The 26,779-nt window shown below is 38.5% G+C and overlaps 1 protein-coding gene across 3 annotated transcripts in view; it reads right to left on the bottom strand.

The window, feature by feature from the left end:
- The window catches only part of SLX4IP (SLX4 interacting protein), a 183,437-nt gene that overhangs the window by 148,370 nt on the left and 8,288 nt on the right, over positions 1 to 26,779 (bottom strand). For 2 of the 3 annotated variants that reach the window (XM_058563214.1, XM_058563216.1), the window contains exon 2: positions 15,200 to 15,255. In XM_058563214.1, the coding sequence (XP_058419197.1) occupies positions 15,200 to 15,226 (27 nt within the window). In that variant the 5' untranslated portion in view covers positions 15,227 to 15,255. Of the gene's footprint in view, positions 1 to 15,199; positions 15,256 to 25,358; positions 25,461 to 26,779 lie in introns of all 3 variants that reach the window. The other variant, XM_058563215.1, reaches the window with a different exon arrangement.

Genomic DNA, 26,779 nt, shown 5'->3' with positions numbered 1-26,779 from the left:
CCCACACGGCTTTTTCTTCTTTCCAGAGAAAAGATACTACAAATGCCAAATAAGTCAGCTGCTCACAGACCAAAATGCATTTTCAAACTAGTTATTTTTTTATTTTTTGTGAGGAAGACTAGCCCTGATCTCACATCTGTTGCCAATCCTCCTCTTTTTGCTGAGGAAGACTGGCCCTGGGCTAACATCCGCGCCCATCTTCCTCTACTTTATACGGGACGCCGCCACAGCATGGCCTGACAAGTGGTGTGTCGGTGCACACCCGGGATCTGAACCTGCAAACCCCGGGCCGCCATAGCAGAGCGGGCGCACTTAACTGCTGCCACTGGGACGGCCCCTCAAACTAGTTATTTTTAAGTATGCTTTCTAAATAGCAACAATGTTCTAGGGATAATTTATAACACCAAAACAGGTAAACAAACTGAACAGTTTTGTTGGAACTCCTGGTCTAAGAAAAATATCCTAGTATCTCAAAACATGATTAAATACCTGAGCATCTTTGTATTAGAATTAAACAAAATGAACTGCAATTAATGTCTTCAACTACTGTTGGCTTTGAAAAGGCCCTAACAGGTAACAAGGAAGGGAAAAGTGAAGGGTGCTAACACTTTCTGAGTGATGACTCTGCACTAAGACGGACAATTATCCCAGAAGGCAGTTAATATTAACACTATTTAATTAACCCTATTTGACATATGGGTGGCCAGCTCTGGTGGTCTAGTGGTTAAGATTCAGTGCTCTCACCACCACGACCCAGGTTTGTTTCCTCATAACCACACCAACTGTTTGTTGGTTGTCATACTGTGGCAGCTGTGTGTTGCTGTGATGCTGAAAGCTATGCCCCCGGTATTTTAGATACCAGCAGGGTCATCCATGGTAGACAGGTTTCAGTGGAGCTTCCAGGCTAAAACAGACTAGGAAGAAGGATCTGGCCACTTACTTTGGAAAAAATTAACCATGAAAACCCTATGAATAGCAGCAAAGGCTTGTACGATATAGTGCCAAAAGGTGAGAGGATGGCACAAAAAGACCAAGCAGAGCTCTGCTCTGCTGTACACAGGGGTGCTAGGCGTTGGAATCTACTTGATGGCACTAACAACAATAACAGATGGGTACAAGAGCTCACAAAGACAAGCCACTTCCCAAAGTGCAGGACAATGTTAAGACCCTGATTCAATCCCAGGCCTTTCTGCCTCCAAAGCCCAAATTCTTTCCACTATATCATGCAAAAATGTTCCTCAAATAAAAATTTATAGAATTATAAAAATGTAGGACTAGATAGGCCCTTAGAGACTCCTTAATTCAACACTTCATTTAATAGATAAGGAAACTATGGTAAACAATCTCCAAAGATGGCCACCAACAATTCCTCCCCTCCCTTGTATATGCACTCTCCTCCTCCCATCAAGAGGTGGAGTCTATTTCCTCTCCTCTTGACATTGTGATTTGCTGACCAATAGAATTTGGTGGGAGAAAAAGTTTGCTATTCCAGATGCAGCCCTTAGGAAGCCTAGCAGCTCCACTGTCATGTTCTCTGGGGAAGCCAGGTGCCATGCTGTAAAGGAGCTCAAGCTAGACTACAGAATGGCAAGACACTCTGTGAAGAGAGAGAAGCATCACAGAGGAGAACCGAACATGTAAGTGAAGCCTTCTTGAGCTTTCCAGCCCAGTCAGCATCTGAATGCATCCAAGCAAGTGACCCCAGCCAATGCCATATAAAGCAGAAAAACTACCCCACTGAATTCTCTGACAATGGAGTTAAGAAAAGTTGGGAGCTGGCTGGCTATACAGCTATAGATAACTAAAACAAAAGAGGTTAACTGAACTTCCATAGACAGGAATCAATAACAAGAACTAAAATCTAAGCCATCTGACATCTAGTACTGGCAACCTGCCACTGTAGCCCACCATGTAAACTGACACACAAATAGGGCACCCAATAGACTGACTGACCTATGGCTTTGCCACAACATCCCATTCAGAAAGAGAGCAAAACAAAATTACTGTACTCATTTGTTCACGACTCAGCTATGCAGAGTCCTCCAGCATCTCTGTGTTCCACTAACCTACTGCTACTTAAATTCTGACACGGTAATTTCTCATTGCAAATCCCCTTAGGACAGGGACAGGCGATCATCAGCCTTGTCTGTGTCTCTAGTGCCTAACCCAGAGCCTTGTATGCCAGGGATAAATGAAGATTTTCTAAGTGATACCTCACATATGAAAAGAATTAGACTAGTCCTCACTCCAAAGAAGTATGAGATCAGGAACAAATAAGACACCTAGGCCAAGTCCTTCTAAAACTATACAGAATATCACTGTCAAATAATTACCAAGGGACATGACCTCAGTAAATGTTATTTTCCAACACTTTCACAGCATTATATCTTTTATTATTAATTTGATACCCACAAGATACCCTGTCAAACAGATAGTGCTATTATGCCTTTCTCATAGTTGAAGAAAGGATCCTTACAGAGGTAATACAATTCACCCAAAGTCCTCCACATTTCACAAGTGGAAACCACAATGTGAAATCAGGAGATCTGATTTAAAGTCTGATGCTAATTTCATCTTTAGAATCCTTTCCTCAAAAATCTGATGAGGTAAATTTCAAGAAGTATGATAAAAGAACCTAGAGCAACATGGATAGAATATAGAGAATCACAGAGACTTAGAACTAGACATGAACTCAATATTGATCCATAATATATAGTGAATTTTTCAGGTAATGAGAAGTGGGATGCTAAGACCTGGCACATGTCTTGCCACAATCTATGTGACACTACACCTTTGTGGAACAAACAGCATAACATTCTTTCTTACCTCAGACCACACTTGCAAAATATAGCATGTGCCTGAGTGAGTATGCAGGGTCACTATTAAAAATTCATTACTTGATGTTTCTAGTAGTCTTAAAATCAGAATGTTATTGTCACATGCTACTCACAAGCAACAAAGAAATATATAGACTGGCCCAGTTTCCTATATTACTTAATCATGGGTATTCCAAGAGTTTACTACCAGAGAAGCATTTAAAGGACAATAAGTGAACACTATGAATCTTTACATTATTTGGCTAATGACTGTACTGCTGCACACACAGGCCATTTCAGTGCAATGTCATTTCCATGGAATTCCCAGGGATTGTAACATACAAGCACACTCTCTGAGTCCCCATCCCACCTCTCGATTCCTCAACCATGCATACCCAAAACTAATAGTAATAATAACAATAAGGAAAGGTGAGTAGAAAGAGCAGTTAACTGTAGTAACACCATGACATCGTCCCAGTACCAATCGAACCCCTCCAGCCTTTACTGCTAAGACCTGGGCTGGGCTGGGGTCTCAAAGCTTTCCAAAGGGAATCCTCAACTCTCAGCCCAATGCTTCTGGTTCCTGAATTTGGGAAGGAAGCATGCCAGAGGCAGTCTTATGTCACTCTGGGAATGCTTTCTCTGAGGCCACCTTGGCTAGTCCAGGTTGTTGTGACTGTTTTCTACTGCTGGAGTTAATGGTGTTGTCTCCTGGTGAGGAGAACTATAAGACAGAGCAATCCAAACGTCCAGAGGCATAATAGGCTATGGATGAGAGCGTGCACACAACTCCCAGCACACAAACACAGGCATTGAGGATGTCATGATTTAGGAACAAGCCCGCGATTTTGAAAGCACTTTAGTTGCTGTGCTTCCTTGGATCACAATGTCGCAGACACTTACTTTACAAAACACGGAACAACGATGCCCTCTACAGCCCTCAGAGAGAATCCAAGGAACTTAGTGAGTTCTTGTATCTGTGAGAGACGCTGAGTCTACTTTTCCACTAAAAATCCTTTTATACACTAGAATAAGTTAATAACATATAAAGCACATGCTTTGTACCTATGTTGGAAAATATTTAAGTACCAACGTCTAACACTAAGGTGTTAATTAAAAGAAAATATAATAATGTCCAAATAATTAACATCATTATACTGAAATAATACTTTCCTGAAGGACATACAGAAGCAAACTCTACATATTGTCATCTGGCTATTCACAGAGGCTGTTTTCAAAGGAATTCATTAAAATATTTTCAAAGTAGAATTGTGGACTCCTAAAAGGAGAAATAGAGTGAGATGAAATTTTTTTAAGAAAAGAAGTATAACCACAAACTGAAGATTACAACATTCCCTGTCTGGAACTGAAAAAAGACCAGTAAGAAATAACTCTAAGCTCAAGTGACTTCCCTGTTCTCCATGAGCCACGAGGAAAGAAACTTCTCATCTTTTAATAAAGAAAGTGAGGGGTACTGGGCACCTCAGAAATGCCCCGGATTCCTCAAGGCCTGTGCAGATACAAAAGAAGCAGAGCACAGGTCCATTCTTCTCAGGGAATGTGGCTGGGAAGAGTGTGTTGTAAAAGCATGGGTATATATACATATAAACAATTGGAGAATATATTTAACACACAACAACAGAAGCTGCACATGGCAGTCATAAAAACAAAGTGAGAGAGTAATCGATGTGGGAAAAGTCTAGATCATGTGTCAAAGAAAAAGTGAGTCATTGCTCAAGCCTGGAAAAAGCTGATGGGCACAGACTAAGGAAGAAAAGGTGGGAGAGAACAGGAGAGAAAACCACAGGCCAGATCACTGCAGGAAAGGCAAATTCATCAGTTTTGTAGGAATAGGTGGGCCACGTTCCCAAGTTCCAAGATGAAAACATGAGTCAAAGATAAAGAGGAAAAGAAGAATAATTATCAGAGTGCCTTAAATCTAGCTGGAGAGTTTAGATTAGATCTGATTAAACAAAAGGAATTACTCTGATCACTTAAGCAAGGAAGTAACACGATGAAAACTGTGTTAAGAAAACATTATCCTGGCACTTGTCTAGTTGAGCCAGAATAGCAGGACAAGAAAGGCACTGAGATCATCCAGAGATTAATGCAGAAACACAAACAAGGATAATAAAGGCTGACTGTGTAAGAAAAGAAGAGAGAAGCAGCAAGTCCAAGATACTGTGCAGAGGGTGGATGCATTAAATAGGTGATTATGAATAGAGGACAAGGAGACATCATAATTTGGCAAGCCCAGGATGTGTGATGGCAGCACCAGGGACATCCAAAGCAAAAGCCAGTTTAGAAGAAAACTATGACAAACTGAAGTCTTAGTTTGAGGTTTTAGGGATCAATTTAGGTAGAGACTTCATGGAGGCAGGTGGAAAGTTGAAACTGAAAAGAGGATGAGAAGCCAGGGCTGTGTTTAAACACTGTCTAATCATCCAAAAAAAGAATAGATGAGCTTACACACATGGGAAAGGACTGGGAAAATAAAGCTCGGAAAACTGGGTGTCTGGCCAGAGAGACAGAAAGAACACTTGGAAAAGGAAGTTTCATTTCAAGTCCAACAAGAACTTTGTTTCAAAGTCATCAACACTCAGAGCAAACGTCCTATAGAGTGAGAAGGTATCTAGAAGCTTTAAGCCTGAGGCAAAATTAATTGAGTGACCGTTGGTCAACTCTTACGAATTTTATTTTGATTCCATCAAGTCCTCAGCACACATTTAGCTGAACAGTTTCCAGCGTGGGCAATGATAGACCAGATAACATGCAATGGGGAGAAAACAGCAGCCGACTTTAGTCTGAGCACGTCCTCCACCACTAAGCAAACTCTGAGCCTACATGTCTTTAAAACTTAAGCTTACCCAAGAAAGAGACAGAATTTAGAAGAAACTGGAAGATGAAGAATTTAAGTACCGAGAGAAGAAATACAGAGGTATTTCTTTCACTTTGAAAGGTTTCACAAAGACAAATGCCTTTGTAAAAACATTCTCAGGGATAAAGGTTGCACACTCCTCATTCAAATTTATTTCTGGTAAAGAATGTAACCATTTAAAACTTTTGTGATTTATTCTGTTAGGATACTTCAGTTTGTTTTTTGTTTTTTTTTTTTTTTGTGAGGAAGATCAGCCCTGAGCTAACATCCATGCTAACCCTCCTCTTTTTGCTGAGGGAGACTGGCCCTGAGCTAACATTTATTGCCAATCCTCCTCCTTTTTGGTTTTCCCCAAAGCCCCAGTAGAGAGTTGTATGTCATAGTTGCACATCCTTCTAGTTGCTGTATGTGGGACGCGGCCTCAGCATGGCCGGGGAAGTGGTGTGTCGGTGCGCGCCAAGGATCCGAACCCGGGCCGCTAGCAGCGGAGCACGCACACTTAACCGCTAAGCCACGGGGCCGGCCCAGGACACTTCAGTTTTATTTTCTTAAAATTTAATAGAAAGTCATTACCTAGAATTCAACTGATATGAAAATATTTGCATAGATCTTTTTTTCAATGTAATACACAAAATCAATGTATCCACAGTCAACCCTGTATCGTATATACAACAACAGTGGTCTCGTAAGATTAGTACCATATAGCCTAGGTGTGTAGTAGACTATACCATCTAGGTTTGTGTTAAGTACACTCTGTGATATTCACACATGCCGAAATCACCTAACAACACATTTCTCAGAACATATCACAGTTGTGAAGCAAAGCACGGCTGTGTTTTCAAATGGGCACTGATGACAAAGTCCATTCCACATTCCCTTTAGGTAACTGAAAAACCTGGAACACAGAATTTAAGTTATTCACTGAGGCAAACCAGCAAGACAAAAGCCCATTTGCTATTCAATTTTCTCTCTTTCTCTGAAAGTTCAAAGCGTTGCTCTTCACTTTTATTTTTACTATAGAGGGGAAATTACTGTCAATTCTTGGGCATATTTCTCTTTTTGTGGTTGTTCTAAGGAATGCAGAGACTAAGGTTAACTGAAATTCAGAGCAGAACATAAAACTGTAATTGCTACAAAGGAGTGGAAAGAAAAACATACATAATAAAGATGCCTGGAGATTAAAACAAAAGTAAAATCTCTCCTCACTAACATTAATAAAATCTTAAGCTTATTATTTTAGACTTAGAAAATGACTCAGTCTTCCTACCCCAAAAGTCCAGGTCCCCCACCTCCCTAGAATAAAAAGAGGACAACTATCAACAGCAAAAGTAAAAGGTTTAAGTCTCCTGGAGTGGGTAGGAAGGAGGAGGAGGGCGTCATTACACACTCCCTGTGGAAGAAGACAAAGCCAGATCCACATTCCAGGGAAATCTGGCTGGTCCGAGTTTTTCCTTAAATACAGATTGGCCTGTCACTAAGCCAGGCTCTGTAATCTTCCCAGGCTGCCATCGCTAGGGAAGCCAGGAATCCCTTCTAATTAATCAAGCCCTCCCAACAAGAACTTTCCCACTCACAACAAAGTGGGCTGTGGGGAGTGGAAGCAGCAGAGCAGGCTTTGTAGCCAAAAGAATTCTCGACTTTGGTGTAATACCTAACTAATCCAAAAAAACAGATGCAGGAAGCAGAGGAAATGATCTACAGAGACAGACAATGAGGTAGGCACCTCTCATGGTTCTGCTTCGCTGGAACCCAAGTTGAAAATTTAAAATCCTAAGACATAATTATCATTGGGAGTGAGACCTAGCAACATTACAGTTTAAAACAAAACAACAACAACAAAAAAACACCTCTAAAGCAGGAGATGGACCCATAAACTTTTCAGAGGTAGACACTATGCATACTGATTTGACACTTTTAAAAATAATTTATCATTCATAAAAATTTTTTTACTAAAGCTTTGTGTTTTAATGGATAAAAGTCCATGATTAATATATTATATATCCAATGTCTATTTCTTGCTTACACTTGCAAAGGAAACGGCCTTACCTTGACCTTGCTAATTTACTCTGCCCTTGCAGCCAGCTTAACCCAAGGAAACTTCATTGAAAGCTTACTCGGACAAGGTGCAAGAAGGTAGGAGTACAGAAGGATGAACCGATTTAGACCTGTGCTGATCAATTCAGCTGCTACTAGCCACCTGTGCCTACTGAGCACTTGAAAAGCGGCCCGTAGAAATTGAGATGTGCTTTAAGAGATATACTTACTTACCTAAATCAGCTTATCTATATATATATTTGGCATATATATAAATATTTCAGACTTTGCAGGCAATAAGGTCTTTGTCGCAACTATTCAATTCTGCCATTGTAGCATAAAAGCAGCTAGAGATGATACGTAAACAAATGGGAGTGGCTGTGTTCCAATAAAACTTTATTTACAAAAGCAAGCAGCTAGTCTGAGGGGTGTAATTTGCTGACCCCTCGCACCTAAAGAACTTATAATTTTGAAAGTTCTAAAATACTGGGGTGGGTGCAGAGCTAGAATTAAGATCACTAAGGAGCCTTGGGGAGACATACGTCTGCTGCCACCACTACTTTCAACAGAGAAAGGAGTCACTGAAGTACAGGACATATCTCCCTGCCACAAGCTGGAAGGGCCCAGAAGTCAAGAGACCCTGAAAGCTGTGGTTCCAAGGACTCTCATCTCGTCCACTGCTGTCATTTCCTGTAATTCTGGCCTAGGAAGCAGTTATAACCAAGAGTTCAAGAACAGGGCCACAGCAGTTTTAAAAAAAAAGCCCTCTTATGTGCAGGAAGGTCAAAAGACCTTTCTTCATTTGAAGAACAACAAGCTGTTTGCTTTGCATGGATAATTAATACCATTCCGGGGAAAGTCTCAGAATAAACAACTGAGATACAAGTGGCAAAGGAGTGTTCATCTGATTTTCTGTTACTTTGGAAACCATGCTCTATCCAAGTATTTTTCAACCTAGTTAGTCGCAAGTAAATGCATCTATATGAAAATCTGCCTAAGTTAATTCCCTTTAAATTTTATTTATTCATTTAATTTTTTATCATGGAAATGCATATACATGATTAAAATGACATATCAAAAACTGGCCTCTTCTGCCCCATCCTGCCACCACCCCCACCCCAACTCTCACCCACCAGGAGAAACCACACTGAAAACTATCTGATCTGGTATTTACCATCACATTCCTAATACTATGTTTGTACTACAATTTCTTATTATTCCAGTTTTACATACTTTTTACTGTAAATGAGGACAATGCTTACAACCCATCCTCCTGCATGTCTCCTTCCCCAGCCCTCCAAAATTTGGAGCTCAAAATATACGAAACGTACCCTTTGTTCAAAGCTGAGCCATGTAGTATACTATGCTTACCTTCCTACCTCGTCCAATCTTTTGTTTGCCTAGAGTTAAGAGCTGCATCATTTTTCTTTTGTTTAGTTTCCTGTATTCCTATTAGTAAATCATTCATACTCTCTCTGACAATCTAAAAAACTCTTCTGAATACATTTAAATACATGAGGTATTTTATTCACTTTTTTTTGGAGATATCTTTCGTGGAACCCCTGCCCTGTTCCAATCCAACTGGCTGTTTTCTAGGCAGGATACTTAGCTGATCATCACGGGATTTGCTTAGGCCCTCATTTGTTGGATTGCCTAGTTCCTGGATCCCATATCTCACTCTTTCTTTGTTTACTCCCTCATTTTGGAAAACCACATTCTTCCTAAAATAGGGTACATTCGAAGGAAATTTTTTTAGACTTTGCATCTCTGAAAATGTCTCTATTCTACCTTACCATGTGATTGAAAGTTGGGCTGTGAAGGAAGTTCTGAGTCAGAAACCATTATCCTTAGAATATTGAGAGAATTGTTCCACTACCCCAGCCATTGCTGTTGAGAAGGCTGTTCTGAGTCTGATCCTCTCTATGTGATCTGTTTTTCTTTCAGGATCTTCTCTGTATTCCCAGTGTTCTGAAATTTTAGGATGACGTGCCTCGGTACAACACTTTTTCATTGACTTTTTCAGGTACCCACTCAGCAACTTTCAAATAAGAACTCTGTGTCCTTCATTTCTAGTAAATTTTATTGTATTATTTCTTCCATAATTTTCTTCTCCACCATTTTCTTTGTTTTCTTTTCTAGAACTCCAATTTTTCATATCAAGACTGAACCTCTAATTTTCTCGCTATTTCTCCCCATTTTTTATCTATAACTTTTTGTTCTACCTTCTGGGTAGTATTCCTTAACTTTCTTCCTGTACCTCACTAAATTCTCATTTCTATTATATTTTTAATTTTCAAGGGTTCTTTCCCAGTCTCAAGAATTTCTCTTTTTTATAAAATACTGATCTTGTTATATGGTTATAATATCTTCCTTTATTGCTCTGAGGATATTAATTATAATGTTTTAAAAGTCTTCTTTTGCTCCCTAGAATCTCTCTGACCCTCCAAGTTTGTTCATTTTTTTCTCTCTTTCTCTGTTCTCTGGTTCTCTGTTTCTCAAGTTTTCCTTAAATCTCTGGTAACACTCTTTTGTCCATTCATAATTAAGAAAAGACAATGAAATGCTGATTGGAAACTCTGTGTACATTATTGTACATTACCGGGACTTACTGACTGCTGGAGTGTGGAAATCCATTGGGGACTCAGATATCTGGTTGGGGGATCCACATATAGGCCCTGCTAATATCAGACAAGTGGACTTGAGGTTATAAAGTATGACTGGAGATAAAAAGAGGCATTTCATAATGATTAAAGAGTCAATTCAACAGAAAGAGCAATCATAAATTTGTACATATCTATTAACATAGGCTCAAGATACACAAAGCAAATATCAACAAAAAGACAAAATACAAATCTAAAATCATAGTTGGAGGCTTTAATGTACCTCTCTCAACTGACAGAACAAGTGAACAAAAATATTAGTAAATACATAGCAGATTTTTACAACACAATTAACAAACCTGACCTAAGTGACATATACCATTCAATGCACGTGACAATCACCACATATTTCAAGTGTTTATGGAACATTTACCAAAATAGAGGAATTATGCTAAACACCAATAACAAAATGATTATTAGAAAATTCCCGGGGCCAGCCCAGTGGCGCAAGCAGTTAAGTGCACGTGCTCTGCTGCGGCGGCCCGGGGTTCACCGGTTCGGATCCTGGGCGCGTACCGACGCACCACTTGGCAAGCCATGCTGTGGCAGTGTCCCATATAAAGTGGAGGAAGATGGGCACGGATGTTAGCCCAGGGCCAGTCTTCCTCAGCGAAAAAAAAGAGGAGGATTGGCAGATGTTAGCACAGTGCTGATCTTTCTCACAGAAAAAAAAAAAAAAGAAAAGAAAGAAAATTCCCAAATACTTAGAAACTACAATATACATTTAAATAACCCATGATCAAAAATGAAATCACAATGAAAAGTTAGAAAATATTTTTATTTGAAAAACAAAATCCGTCCTTTAACTGCATCTCTTTCAAAACAAGAGGGATACAATTAAGGTAGAGACAGAAATTTATAGCTTTAAGTGCATATATTAGAAAAAAAAGAAGGGCTCAAAATCTTCCAAAAGCTTCCACCTTAAGAAGTTCCTTTGGGAACGCAAATCACACCTATTAGAATGGCTATTATCAAAAGACAACAGATAAACAAATGCTGGTGTGGATGTGGAGAAAAGGGAACCCCGATTGGTGCACAGTAGGTGGGAATATAAATTGGTGCAGCCACTATGGAAAACAGTATGTAGGTTTCTCAAAAACCTAAAAATAGAGCTACTATATGATCCAGCAATCCTGCTTCTTGGTATATACACAAACGAGGTGAAATCACTATCTTGAAGAGATATCTGCACCCTCATGTTCATTGCAGCATTATTCACAATAGCCAAGATACAGAAACAACCTAAGTGTCCATCAACAGCTAATGGATGAAAAAAAGGTATATATACACAGCAGAATATTATTCAACCATAAAAAAAGAAGGAAATCCCGCCATTTGCCACAACACAGCTAGATTTTGAAGGCATTACGCTAAGTGAAATAAGTCAGAGAAAGACAAATACTGTCTGATCTCACATACATATGGACTCTAAAAACATGAAACTCATAGAAACAGAGGGTAGAATGGTGGTTGCCAGGTGCTGAGCAGTGGGGGAAATGGGGAGATGTTGATCGAAGGGTACAAACTTCCAGTTATAAGATGAATAAGTTCTGGGGACCTAACTTACAGCATGGTGACTATAGTTAACAATATTGTGTTGTACACTTAAAAGTTGCTATGAGAGTACAGCTTTAATGTTCTCACCATAACAACAAAGTGGTAATTATGTGAGGTGAAGGATGTGTTAACTAACCTTATTTGGTAAACATTTTGCTATATATACATTTATCAAATCATCACATTGTACACTTTAAACTTACACAATGTTATATGTCAATTATATCTCAATAAAGCTAGGAAAAAAAGCAATCACCCCTTTGGAAGGTTCAAGCCTGGCAGTCAGAATATCTGGGAGCCAGGATAGCTGAGAGCTGGTATCCTAATATCCAAAAGAGGTAGAAGTGAAAAGGGAGTTGGGAACGAACTCATTTCAGTTAAGCCCAGGGTTGTGAAGAACTTCAACTTTCAGTTCTTTGTACCATGCTTGACACATAAATAAGTACTCAATTTATAGATATCTTCACATAATACTCTCTGGTTCATATGGGTAAGTTTGTCCATAATTTCTTAGAGCAGGAACTATTCAATAGAGCTTTTTCCTTCATTCTTTTGAGAAACTGCAGCCTTCATGAAAATGCAACTAGAAAAATTCTCTGCTTGCTGACCAAGGGAAGCAACATGAAAGCTTGCCATCCATCCAGGACCTTGGGGGGAGAGAATAGCAGAAAAATACTGGAAAATACTAAAAATACCAACTTTGTGCCAGACTAAATACAGATTAAATACAGATGAGAAGATTTTAATGAACTGGAAGAGGTCTGATAAAAAGCACTCTGAATGCAACATAGAGACATGAAGAGGAGAGATACAGGAAAAGGCAAATGGCTGAGCAGCACTCACACAAGCCTGCTGCAGCAGCGTCCATCAGAGAAGGCGCATGGTGACAGCATCAGTAGCAGATGAGCAAGTGCCATGACACTCTAGGGCAGTGCACAGCAATCTGGCAGGGCAGGATGTCAGATGTTCAGAATGGGATCCCAATGCTTGGGTTGTGGGGCTTTTAAGCTGCATGATTACAGAAGCACTAGCCTCTTGCCTGTGTGATCAGAGGCAGGGATACAATCACAACATGAGGGGTAGAATCTTCCATATAGTGTAGCAGAACCCTGTCTCTAGCCCTAACCTGTGAGCTTGATACTCATGGCTGGCGTAATTTCCCTGCCTAACATGATCTGGGAGCTAGGTTCCAAGCCTTGCTGGTGTGGCTGCGAGATGAGGCAATATGGTAGCAGAATTTGCTACATCAGTATGTATGGCTTGGAAATCAATAGATTCGTCTCTGGCATAATTAGGGGCCTGGGATCCAAGCTTTGCAGTGACCAAGACTGTCTGCCCTGTAGGGCCATAGCCAGTTTTGGCAAAGCCTTGCAAGAGGCCCAGTCCTTTTCTAACCAGACAGCCTGTAGGGGCTCAGTCTTGGACAAGTTAATATCACCCCTCCAGCACATAAGAAACTATTACATGAGACTATCCAACAAATTCCATTAAGAGTTCCAGACAGAGAGAATAAAGAAGAGCAGTACCTGAAGAAAAAATGGTCAAGATTTTCGAAAAGTGATGAAGAACCTGAATCTTTCAAAGGAAGCTGTACCTCGCACCCCAAGCAAAATAAATAACAACAAGTCTATAGCTCAAGATTTCATAGTGAAACTTGAAATCAAAGACAAAAATAAAATCTTAAGAGCAACTAGAGGGAAAATTGGATAACCAAGAAAAGAACTGCAGTGAGGCTGACAGCAGAATTCTGTAGTCACCAGTCTCCTCAGATGTACCCCACAATTCTCCCCTTCCCTGTGAGCACAGGCTGCTTCTCACATCAAGAGCTGCAGCTTCCTTTGGACTGGTCTTTTGAGTGCTCTGACCCATAGAATGCAGTGGAAGTGGCATCTGAGACTTCTGAGCCTAACCCTTCAAAGAACTGGCAAATTATACTTCTTTCTTCTTGCAACTCTTGCTCTGGGACACCATCCCTCAAAACTCAGCCTCCATGCTAGGAGAAGTCCAGGCCACACAGAGTAGCCAGGTAAACAAGACCTGAAGGGTAACAATTAATAGCCCCAGGGAAGATCCCAAACACAGCCAGTATCAACTGACAGAAATATGTGAGAATGGCATCTTTGATGTTCCAGCTGAACTGAGTCCCCAGATGATTGTAGCCCCTGCCATCATCAAAAGGAGAAACTACCCAACTCATACCAGGGAATCTACAGAATCATGAGAGAGAATGAAATGGCTTGTGTTTTAAGCCACTAAGTTTTAAGGTGGTTTTTAAACATCAATCGATAACTAAAACATTTCTCAGTTGCAATAACAGATTCCAGAAGACAATGGAAAAATACAGTGCGGAGGAAAAATAATGCTCAACCTAGAATTCTAAAACCAACTAAATAAATTTCTAGAGTAAGACAAAAATACATTTTTAGACAGACAAATAGTGAAAGTTCACCACTTAAGATCTCTCACAAAAAGAAATACTACAGAACACAGGAACGCAAGAAATAATTGTAATCAATGAAATTTATAAATATCTTATAAATCTAAATAAGCACTGACTTGGCAAAAATAAGATATAACAATATTAAACAGTATCTGATCTGGTTAACTACTGTAATTTGTCTATTTTGGTGTTTTGAATTTGTACTTTATATAACACTAGCACAGAGAAAATGTCCTAAAGAACAGCCAACATATATGAAGACATCTCCGAAACCTTATACTCACTATTTATCAATTCTTCCCCCTCCTTCCCCACCACCTCTCACACGTGATCCTCCCATCCCTCCACACCTGAGAAAGTCTCAGTCCCAGCTATCAAGGGATAGAGAAGAGACACTTAACGAGAGGAAAACAAAAGAGGGCAGCCAGGCAAGAGAAGTCTCTCTCAGTATTCACCCAAGTGTAGCATTTGCTGCCCGCTTCTTTACTTTTATCTGCTTTGTCACAATCAAAAATCATGTCATGGATATGCGATGTGAACGATAATTTTTAACATTAAAAATGACCAAGTTATGACCAAAGGGCATCTTACAAAAGACTTTAAACAAGAAACTCCCATAACCATATGAACTATTAATTTTCTCCCCATTGCACTGTTAACATGCAAATTTTCAATCGCCTACTTAGTTTTCAATAGAGTCCCAAATTTAAAGGGTAGAAGCAAAGTTCAGAGCTTCAATTTTCAATGAACACAGAACTCAGTTATATTGGAAAGTGATTAACCATTTTAAAGAAGGCCATTAAGCATTACTTACTTTGATAGCAAACTTCTTTGATGCCATGGCTTATTGATTCCAGAGTAATTACAGACCTTTAATAGAAGAAAAAAAAAAGTCATGAGCAGGTATATCAAAATCTCTTTCTATTTGGATATTATATAGGAGAAAGGTTGGATGAATAATCAAATATCAATAGGTATTTGTGAGATGAATGTTCACTTATAATTGGTCTTAAAAAGAAATTATATTGAATTAATAATTTAAAAACTGCCCACTAAAAAAAGCACAGGCCCAGATATATTCTACCAAATGTTTAAAGAAGAATTAATACCAACACTTCACAAACTCTTTAAAAAAAATAGAAGCATAAGAAAATCTTCTCAAATCATTCTAAGAGGACAGCATTAGCCTGATTCCAATACCAAACAGAGATATCACAAGAAAGGAAAACTACACACCAATATCTCTTATAAATAAAGATACAAAAATCCTCAAGAAAATATTACAAACCAAATCAAGCAACATACAAAAAGGATTATACACCACGGCCAAGTTGGATTTATCCTAGGAATATAAGGTTGGTTTAACATCTGAAAAGTAATCAATATAATATACTATATTCATAGAATTAAAAAAAATGATCATCTCAAATTTAAAAAATTAACAAAACCCAACACTCTTTTAAAAAAAAAAAAAATATCCAACATACTACAAATAGAAGAAAACATCCTCAACCTGATAAAGAACATCTATGAAAAACCAACAGCTAAAATCATACTTAATGGTGAAAGACTGAATGCCTTCTCCCCTAAGATGAGGAAAAGACAGTGATGTCTGCTCTTGCCACTTCTACTCAATATTATATTAGAGGTTCTAGCAGGGAAATTAGGCAAGAAAAAGAAATAAAAGGCATCCAGATTGAGAAGGAAGAGGTAAAACTATCTCTATTCACAAATGACATGTTCTTATATGTAGAAAGTCCTAAAAAATAAAAAAATAAAAAAAACGAGTAGAATTAATAAACAAGTTTGGCAAGGTTGTAAGGTATAAAATCAATATTTAAAAATGAACTATATTTCTGTATACCAGCAAAGAATAATGCTAAAACAAAATTAAAAAAACAATTGCATTTACAATAGCATCAAAAGGAATACTTAACAAAAAAATTTAACAAAAGAATGACTTTTATAGCAAAACCACAAAACATCATTGAAAAGAAATTAATGACTTAAGTAAAGGGACTGACCTCACATATTCATGGATTGGAAGACTTAATATTGTTAAGATGGCAATACTCCCCAAATTGATCTACAGATTCAACATAATCTCTATCAAAATCCCAGCTAACTTCGTCATAGAAATTGACAAGCTTATCCTAAAACTCATATAAAAATGCAAGGGATCTGGAGTAGCAAAAACAATCTTGAGAAAGAAGAACACAGTTGGAGGACTCGTATTTCTCCATTTGAAAACCTACTGCAAAGCTACAGCAATCAAACAGTATGGTACTAGCATAACAACAGATACATGATCAATGGAATAAAATTGAGAGTCCAGAAACAGACCTTTACATTTATGGTCAATTGATTTTTAGCAAACATGCCATGACAATTTAATGAGGAAATAGTCTTTTCAACAACTGGTGCTGGGATAACTGGATATCCACATGCAAAAGAATAAGGTTGGAACCCTATATCACACTATATACAAAAACTAACTCAAAATGGATCAAAGACCTAAATGTAACAGCTAACACTATAAAACTCTTAAAAGAAAACATAGGCATAAATTTTTGTGACCTTGCATTAGGCAATACTTTCTTAGATATGATACCAAAGGCACAAGTGACGAAGAAGAAATTGGTAAATCATATTTCATCAAAATTAAAAACTTCTGTTTCAAGTGACACTATTAAGAAAGTGAAAAGAAAACTCACAGAATGGGAGAAAATATCTGTAAATCATACATCTGATAAAGGACTCAGTTCCAGAATACATAAAGACCTCTCACAACTCAACAATAAAAAGAGAAATAACCCAACTTAAAAATGGATAAAGGATTTGAACAGACATTTCTCCAGAGAAGATATACAAATGGACATTGAGCACATGAAGAGATGCTCAACATCATTAGCCACCAAGGAAATACAAATCCAAACCACAATGATATACCACTTTACACCCACTAGGATGGCTAAAATCAAAAAGACAAACAATAAGTGTTGACAAAGATTTAGATAAAGTAGAACCGCATACGTGCCTGGGAGGAACGTAAAATGTTGCAGCCACTTTGGAAAACAGTTTGGCAACTCTTCAACAACTTAAATGTAGAGCTGCCATATGATCCAGCATTCCCACTCCTAGGTATGTACTCAAGAAAAATAAAAACATGTCCACACAAAAATTCATACAGGAATGTTCATATCAGCATTATTTATAATAGCCCCAAAATGGAAAGAACCCAAATGTCTGTCAACTGATGAATAGATAAACAAAATGTGGTATATACATACAGTGGAATACTATTTGGCAAGAAAAAGGAATCAAGTACTAATACTCCTCTTTATTGTGCTCAGCCAGGCAACTGCCCTCTCCTACTCGTGCAGAAGCCTGGAGAATTATTTTCTGGAGAGGTAAGGCAGAGGATCTCTGGTCTGGAAAACAGGTAAAGCATAAGGTAGGGGGCACTCTACCAAAAAAAGAGAAATTAAGGGAATATTTTAAAAATGACTCATATCTTCCCTAGCCCACATACACCTTGTGATGGTTAATTTTATGTGTCGACTTGTCAGCGCTAAGGGATGCCCAGAAAACTAGTAAACCATTATTTCTGGGTGTGTCTGTGAGGGTGTTTCCAGAAGAGATCAGCATTTGAATTGGTGAACTCAGTAAAGCAGATGGCCCTTCCCAACGTGGGTGGGCATCATTCAATGCACTGAGGGCCCAAATAGAACAAAAAGGTGCAGGAAGGGTGAATTCACAATCTCTCTGTTTTGAGTTGGGACATCCATCTTCTTCTGCCCTCAGACATCAGCCCCTGATTCTCAGGCCTTCGGACTTGGACTGAATTACACCACTGGCTTTCCTGATTCTCCAGCTTGTAGATAGCGGTTTATGGGACTTATCAGCCTCCATAATCACATGAGCCAACTCCTATAATAAATATATATAGACGGTCCCCAACTTAGGATGACTCGACGTATAATTTTTCGACTTTACAATGCTGAGAAAGCAACACTCATTCAGTAGAAATCATACTTCAAATTTTGAATTTTGATCTTTTCCCAGGCTAGGGATATGCCATACAATGCTCTCTCCTGATGCTGGGCAGTGGCAGTGAGCCGTAGCTCCCAGTCAGCCACGTGATGGCGAGGGTAAACAACCGATACACTTACAATCATTCTGTACAGACAACCATTCTTTCACTTTCAGTACAGTACTCAATAAATTATATGAGATATTCAACACTGTATTATAAAACAGGCTTTGTGTTATATGATTTTGCCCAACTGTAGGCTAATGTAAGTATTCTGAGCACGTTTAAGGTAGGTTAGGCTAAGCTATGATGTTCGGTAGGTCAGGTGTATTAAACCCATTTTCGACTTACAACGTTTTCCAATTACTGTGGGTTTATCGGGACATAAGGCCATCGTAAACAGAGGAAGATCTGCATCTATACACATATATGTGTGTGTGTGTGTGTGTATAGTTCCTATTGGTTCTGTTTCTCCGGAGAAACCTGACTAATACACCCCTCTACCCTGCCTAGCCTCTCCAAATGAAACCTCCCTATTCAAGGACTGGACTAACATAAAAGGCGGCATCTAAAAGGACTGACACCAAAGGTTCCCCAAGGAAACAGCCTAGACAGATGGCTCTAAAGTGAAGCCCACGTCAATAAGCCCCACATCTGTATGCAGAACTAACTTCCATCTTTTTAAGGTCCCATTCTCAAATACAAGCAAACAACCAGGAATCACCTGTCATCTAAGAAGACTCTATCATGAAAGAAAACAAAACAAACAGAAAAAAACTACTTGGCTGAATCCGAGACCATGCAGGGAGAAGAAAACATTTTTTTAAGACACTATAATTAATATAGGGAGATAGGAGATATTGCATCCATAAAGCAATAAATAACTAAAAATATAAGGAACTTTTGGAAAACAACAAATTAAAACTATGATAGCTGAAATAAAAAAACTTAATAGAAGGACTGGAATCAAGTTCAGTAAGACATTCAGAAACTTCAGCAAAAATAAAAAAGATGAAAAATAAGAAAGAATAAATTAAAAATTAAAAGACCAGGGCCGGCCCCGTGGCTTAGCGGTTAAGTGCGCGCGCTCTGATGCTGGTGGCCCGGGGTTCGGATCCCAGGCGCACACCGACGCACCACTTCTCTGGCCATGCTGAGGCTGAGTCCCACGTACAGCAACTAGAAGGACGTGCAGCTATGACGTACAACTATCTACCGGGGCTTTGGGGGGAAAATAAATAAATAAATAAAATCTTTAAAAAAAAAAAAAAAAAAAAAAAAATAGCTCTGAAAAAAAAAATTAAAAGACCAGTATAGGAGGTCCAACACATGAAAATTAGGATGGAAACAGACTCATATTAAGGTATATATCACAGCAAAATATCAAGCATTAGTGACAAAAAAAAATCTTAAAAAAATGTTGGGGGGGGTCCAAGGTGGGGTGGGTAAGAGAATATTTGGCTGCAAATTGCCCAAAGCAACTCTGGAGACTAAAAAGCAATGGAGAAATATCTTCAAAATTCTGAAGAAAATTGTTTCCAACCTCTAATTGCATTTAAACATGAAGGGCAAAAAAACATTTTTAGACATGTAAGGTCTTAAAAAATTTTAAGTCTTATGCCTCCTTTCTCAGGAAGCTACCTACTAAAGATGTGTTCCACCAAAATGAGGAAATTAACCAAGAAAGAGGAAGATACAGGAAACAGGAAGATCGAGATAGGCGCAAGGCAGAGGAAATCCCAGGATCTGGTGAAAGTAGATCTTGCATGAGACCGTAGGCTAAACCAGGAGAGGACCACCAGTGCAGGCTACAGCAGGTGGCAAGGCTCCTGGAGATGCATCTTCAGAAGTGTCTGGATGCATGCAGATGAATTTTAGACAACTGGTGAAGGATATGAGATTGAATTAGGACAGGTGCATGGAAAGCTAAGCAACTGAATAATATCAAGGCAATTATTAATTCCAAGATAAATAAAAATTGTGCAGAAAATCAAAAGAGTATTTCACACACAGCTCAGTTACGACTAGCATTTATAGTCATGATAACAAACATTAAATCTTGACCTAAACAATATTATGTTTACAACCATATTACGAGGATGAGGAATGTGTGTGTATGTGCGCATTATGTAGTAGGGGTACAGGGTTAAATCAAGCAAAAGGTCCTTTTAATATTAATGGAATGTTTCAGAAGCAAAGCCTAAAACCAATAAAAAATAACCACTACCACCACCACAACAGTAACAATAATAAAGCAGAAATACAGCAAGTAATTTAGTGATACAAATCCAATTCTTAAGTGCTAAACTCTGCTCCAACCTGCAGACTGAGTTGAAGAGAGCTGTTATGGAGGAAGGGATGGGGCGGAAAGGATGCCACAACTCACAAGCCTTGCACATGCAACTACCTGCCTGTTTCAATCACGCGCACAGATACTTTCAGAGCAGCAGTGTACAACAGAAAATAGCATGCAAGCCATAGATGTGATTTTAAACTTTCTAGTAGCTGCATTTAATAAAAAGGTAAACAGAAACAAGTGAAATTAATTTTAATAATATTTTTTATTTAACCCAATAAATCCAACACATTATCATTTCAGCATGTAATCAATATAAAAACATATACATTGTTGGCGTTTTAACTAAGTCTTTGAAATCAAGTATGTATTTCATATTTCCAGCACATCTCAATTTGGACTGGCCACATGTCAAGTGCTTGACACTTGTGGTTAGTGGCTACCATATGGATAGCACAGTTTGAGAGTATTTGGTTTTATTATAAGAAAAGCACTTATTTCTGTGTCCCAGATTCCTAATTTATAAGGATTAGGGATAGTAATACCTAATTTAAAATTATTGAAAGAACTAAGAAAATGACATATGAAAACCCCCAATATAATCTTTTATAAACAGTAGGCCCTCAATGAGTGCTAACAATTACTATTACATAGCCAATGAAGATTCTTTAAAATCTGATGAATTTAATGATTTTTTAAAAAATATGATAACCTTTGATTCTAATTTTTTTTTTTTTGGTGAGTAAGATTGGCCCTGAGATAACATCTGTTGCCAATCCTTTTTTGCTCAAGCAAGATTGTCTCTAAACTAACATCTGTGCCAATCTTCCTCTACTTTATATACGGGATGCTGCCACAGCATGGCCTGATGAGCAGTGCATAGGTCCCCATCCAGGATCTGGACTCGAACCCCAGGCCACCAAAGCGGAGCACACAAACTTAACTACCATGCCACTGGGCCAGCCTCCTTTTGATTCTCATTTTTTTAATGGATAAAACATCTTTACCCAAACCCTAAATCATTTTCATTATTCATTTCTATTCTGGGAATAACGTAATGCACATGATTTAGAAAAATTTTTCATGATTTTCATTTTAGCAAGCCCATTTAGACATAGGTACAAATGGAAAAAATAAGTTCCTAGAAAATCAGGAACATGTGTTTGAAAACAACATTTATAAAGGTTGTCCTGAAAACTTCAGATTGTTCTTTAAAATTATATTATTTGAGCCTGATAAACATAAAATCGAAACCCTTAAATATATTAAACCTAGCTTGAATAACTTCTGCTAAGAATTTAGGGAGTCCCTCACTGGGGGTCCTGCAAGGGTACTCAAGTGGTTCAGCTGATAGGGAAAGGAGGGAGAGAGTTTTGCCAGCAAGTACCCACTCAAAGCTGAAGCATGTGTGATCTAATCATTTTTAATTATACACTGGTTTTCCCATAAGTCCTCCTTTCCTGAAGGACAGGGGACCACACGGAAAGCTATGGCAAAGCTTTCAGATCCTATCTGCCATTAGATAGATTATGAGCCATATTACAGTGAGGTTATATCTTCAACTCACAATAAATTTCAACTCACAGTAGATTCTTTCTTAAAGTACTCATTTTTTAATTTCCTTTTACTTTTATCAGTAAAGCAAGAGCAGCTGCATTTACTTTTTAAGGACTGGATTCTTCAAAAAGTATCATCAAAGCCCAGTCTCAAAAATATGATCTGTAGGAATCTAGGACTGAAAAGCATGTATTTTTATATAAAATCATATGGTCTGCTAATGTGAAATAGACTGCATGGGAAAAAGGAACTGTATAATGCATTTTACATATTTTTAATTCATTTTTTAATTTCATGTGGCATTCTGCCTCTCAATGTATATAACTTTTTCATTTGTTTCCAATGTCTGGAGACTCAACAAGTCACAGTTTTAGGGCTAAAAGAGACCTTACAGACCCAGCCCTGCCATCTATTCCTCCAAGGAGAACTTGAGGGACCAGGCCAGGGTCTCACAGCTGAGGGCCAAGGGCAAGAGAAGAGTCTTGTCAGCTCACTGAGGGGAAACCAGCAGCATCTGTCACCTGCAGAACTGCCAAGGTCAACCGCTAACTGGGCTGTCAAAGTAGGTGAATCTTCCCTGCCTCTCTCCCTCCCTCCCTCCGCCTCCTGCCATGGCACAAGTTCCCAACACAGAGTATAACTTCAAATAAAGCTACGTGAGTAGTGGTTCTCTCCTGCTAATCAAAGAAAGAGAGAGAGGAAGAGACAGAGACACAAAGGAAGACAAGAAGGAACTCTATAGCTAAGGAAAATATAGTTTGAATCAATTTAATTTACCATTATGCTATGTGACATGGTATACTTCATAAACAAAAACTAAAGTCTACCAAGATAAAGCCCATAATGTATCTGGATGGCCAGCTGCATAGACCTTGAGCCTGCATATTTGCTAGTCATTTTAGATAAATACAGCATATTTCCTTTGCTTCATTACAGCATTAGGCACAGGTGCTAGAAATGAACTAAATGGTGAACTGAAACCTGAAATGAACTGAACCAATCTGCTAATTCCCAAATATGGTAAAAGTACACTTACCCATCTGGGAAGGAGCAGGTTCGCAAAGGTGAACAGCCCTCAGAGCACTCCTTAACACTAGAGGGTGCTCAAGAAATGTCTGTTGGATGAAGGAATATTCCAGATAGCAGAAGCTGAGTCATTTATGCATATAAACATTTTACTTTTTGCTTTTAGGGAAATTTTCCAAAAAATATATTGAATCTTTACCAACTTTCAGAAAAAATACCATATATTGAATATTTCTTTGATATTCCAGATGAAAATTATCACCGTCATCACACTGGGCAATATATATATTACCAGACCTCTGAGGTGCTGGTCCCTACAGAGCTGCTTGACAGTGGAGCCAGCAAGGTTTCTGCCTGCTCTCCTAGGCTTTCCACGAGCTGTCAGAGTGCCTGTCTCCCAAGGCTCCCTGTCCCCTCTCGGTTCTCCCACTTAATCAGATGAGCCCGGAAACCTAAGAGACCAAATTTACCAGGTTAATGGGACATTTTCCAAGCCTCTCTTACAAGGATTTGCATGGACTTCAGTGGGAAGGCTTTGAGCCCTCTGGCTTAGGTAATAAAATGGCCCTTACCTTCACTTCAGAATTAAGGTTTCCATAATGATGAAATCGTTGAGCCTCAGCATTTAATTCTTTCTGCCTCAATAGAATGAAGCTGTTAGAAAGGCTGACCTTTAAGGTTTCTTCCATTTCTAACTTCTGTGATCCAAAATCCAACAGCAATTCAGGGAATAAATAAAACCAGTATACAAACTCTTCCAGAGAAGAAAATAAGAGGGAAACCTCCCCACAACTCACTTTATGGAGCCCCGATAGCAAAACCAGACAAGGGCATCAGTATAAGAAAGTAAAATCACAGCCAATTCTACACATGAATATTGAGGCAAGAATCCTAAACAAAAAGAAGCAATCTGAACCTAGCAACATATAAAATATACACTAGAACCAAGTGAGGTTTAGCTGAGGAGTGCAAAGTTGGTTTAAAACTAGAAAAATTACCATACTTAAAAACTGAAGTAGAAATAAAGCACAAGATCATTTTAATAGAGATAGAAAAAATAAAGAGAAACATTAAAAATCTGAGAATAGAACGAAATTTCTTAATCTGAAAAAAGCATCCAAAAACAAATATGCTTAATGATGAACTGTAAACGCAATTTCTTTGAAACAGGTAGAAAACGTAGATTAATTAAAATATCATTTAAACCAGTATCCCACAAATATAAAATATCTAGGAGTAAATTTAATAAGATATGTGCAAGACCTCCTCAAATTGATCTTTGAAATTAATACAATTCTAACCACAAACTTGAACAGGGACTCTGAGGAAGAGCAAAAAGGACTAAGATCCTAAGGGAGGAGAGAAGAAAAAACAAAGGAGGGGGTTTATCTTACCAGACCTAGCAAAACTACTACAACGCTACAGTAAATAGAATAACGTACTGGTAAAGGGGTAACAAACAGGCTGAAGGGACAGACTACACAGACCAGAAACAAACCCATGCATTTATGGAAATGGATGATAGAAGCAGCACTGCAGGTCAGGGAGAAATGAAGAGACTATTCATTCAATAAACGGTGGTCAAACAACAGCTTATCCATTTGGAAAAAATGAAATTGGACCACTATTTCACATATTTTCACATAAAAATCAATTATAGATGGGCTAAAAACTCAAATGTGGAAAATCAGAATCTTTTAGAAAATATTTTCATGAAATCAGAGTAAGGAAGGAGTTTTTTAACTAGACACAAAAAGTACGAACTATGAAGAAAAAGAATGGTGGGTTTGGCCATATTAAAATTAAAACTTCTCTACAGACTGGAAGAAAATATTTGCAATCCACACATCCAACAAAGGACTTACAAACTAGAACATATAAAGAACGCTCAAAACTCAATAGTACAAACAATCCAGTCAGAAAATGGGCAGAAGACATGAACAGGTATCTCACCAAAGAGGACATACAGATGGTAAATAAGCATATGAAAAGATATTCGACATCAGTAGCCATTAGGGAAATGCAAAAGAAATACCCAATGAAATATCACCACATACTTACCAGAATGGCAAATAAAAAATAGCGATAACATCACATGTTAGTGTGGATGCAGAGAAAACGGATCTCTCATACAATGCTGGTGGGACAGTAAAAGTGGTCACTCTGGAAAAGAGATTGGCAGTTTCTTATGAAACTAAACATGCACTTATCATATGACCCAAAAACTGCACTCCTGGGAATTTATCCCAGAGAAATGAAGACCTAGGCTCACATAAAAACTGTACACACATGTTCATAGCAACTTTATTCACAATAGCCCCAAACTGGAAACAACCCAGATGTCCTTCAATGGGTGAATGGTTAAACAGACTGTAGTATATCTATACTATGGGATATTACTCAGCAATAACAAGGTGAACTACTGATACAGGCAACAACTTGGATAGATCTCAAGGGAATTATATTCAGTGAAAAAAAGACAATCTGCAAAGGTTATATAACGTATGATTCATTTATATAACTTCCTTGAAATAACACAATTATAGAAGTGAAGAACAGATTCGTGGTTGCCAGGGGTTAGGGATGGGGGAGAGTATGTGACTATAAAGAGGTAGCAGGTGGGAGCCTATGCCAATGGAGTTTTACACAAATAAAAACAGGTGATAAAACTGCACAGAACTAAATGAAGACATGTAAAACCGGTTAAATCTAATAAGCTCTGTGGATTGTACCAATGTCAATTTTTTGATTTTAATATCTGCACCATACTTATGCAAGATGTTACCACTGGAAGAAACTAAGTGATGGGTACAAGGGATTCCTTGTACATTTTTGCCAGCTTCCTGTGATTCTATAATTATTTCAAAATAAAAACGTTAAAAAAATTAAAACTTCAGTTCATCAAAACACACTATAAGGGTGGGGGTAGAGTCACAAACTGGGAGAAGATATTTGCAAGACATATAACCAACGAAGGATGAGCATCCAAAATCAAACAATTCAATGGGAAAATGGGCAAAGGAGGTGCCCAGAGCAAGGAGCCCGTCTCCCAGCCAAGTCTCCATAGGTCTGGTGACAAAGTGGTGGAGGAGGAGGCAGGAGAGTTTCCTGATCCCTTCTATTATTTATGTCTTGACAACCACTTGCCACATCCAATCACCACTCTCTTTCCTCCTCTGGGGAGAGGGGGAGCATGTCTCTCACTATCCTTCTATAAAACATGAGAAGCATGAAATCTAAATACAGAAAGACCATTTACCAGGGAATCTGGGGAGCGGACACACTCTGCTCTCTTCTCTTACTGCAGGCACACAGCCTGTCATCTGGGACAGAACAGACGACAGTCACAGACAGTCCCATCTGCCACCCACAAGAAGGAAAAATTATTAGTTGGTGATGCCAGGAGATTCCAAACCCCAAAGACTTGGTTATCCTGAAGGTCCCCTCCAACCATAGCCTCTTAAAAGCACCTCCTGTCTCCA

This window comes from Diceros bicornis, chromosome 19 (genome assembly GCF_020826845.1).
Source record: "Diceros bicornis minor isolate mBicDic1 chromosome 19, mDicBic1.mat.cur, whole genome shotgun sequence".
NCBI classification, from domain to species: Eukaryota; Metazoa; Chordata; class Mammalia; order Perissodactyla; family Rhinocerotidae; genus Diceros; species Diceros bicornis.
The sequence above is the reverse complement of the archived record's forward strand: the minus strand, read 5'-3'. Positions and strand labels throughout refer to the sequence as shown.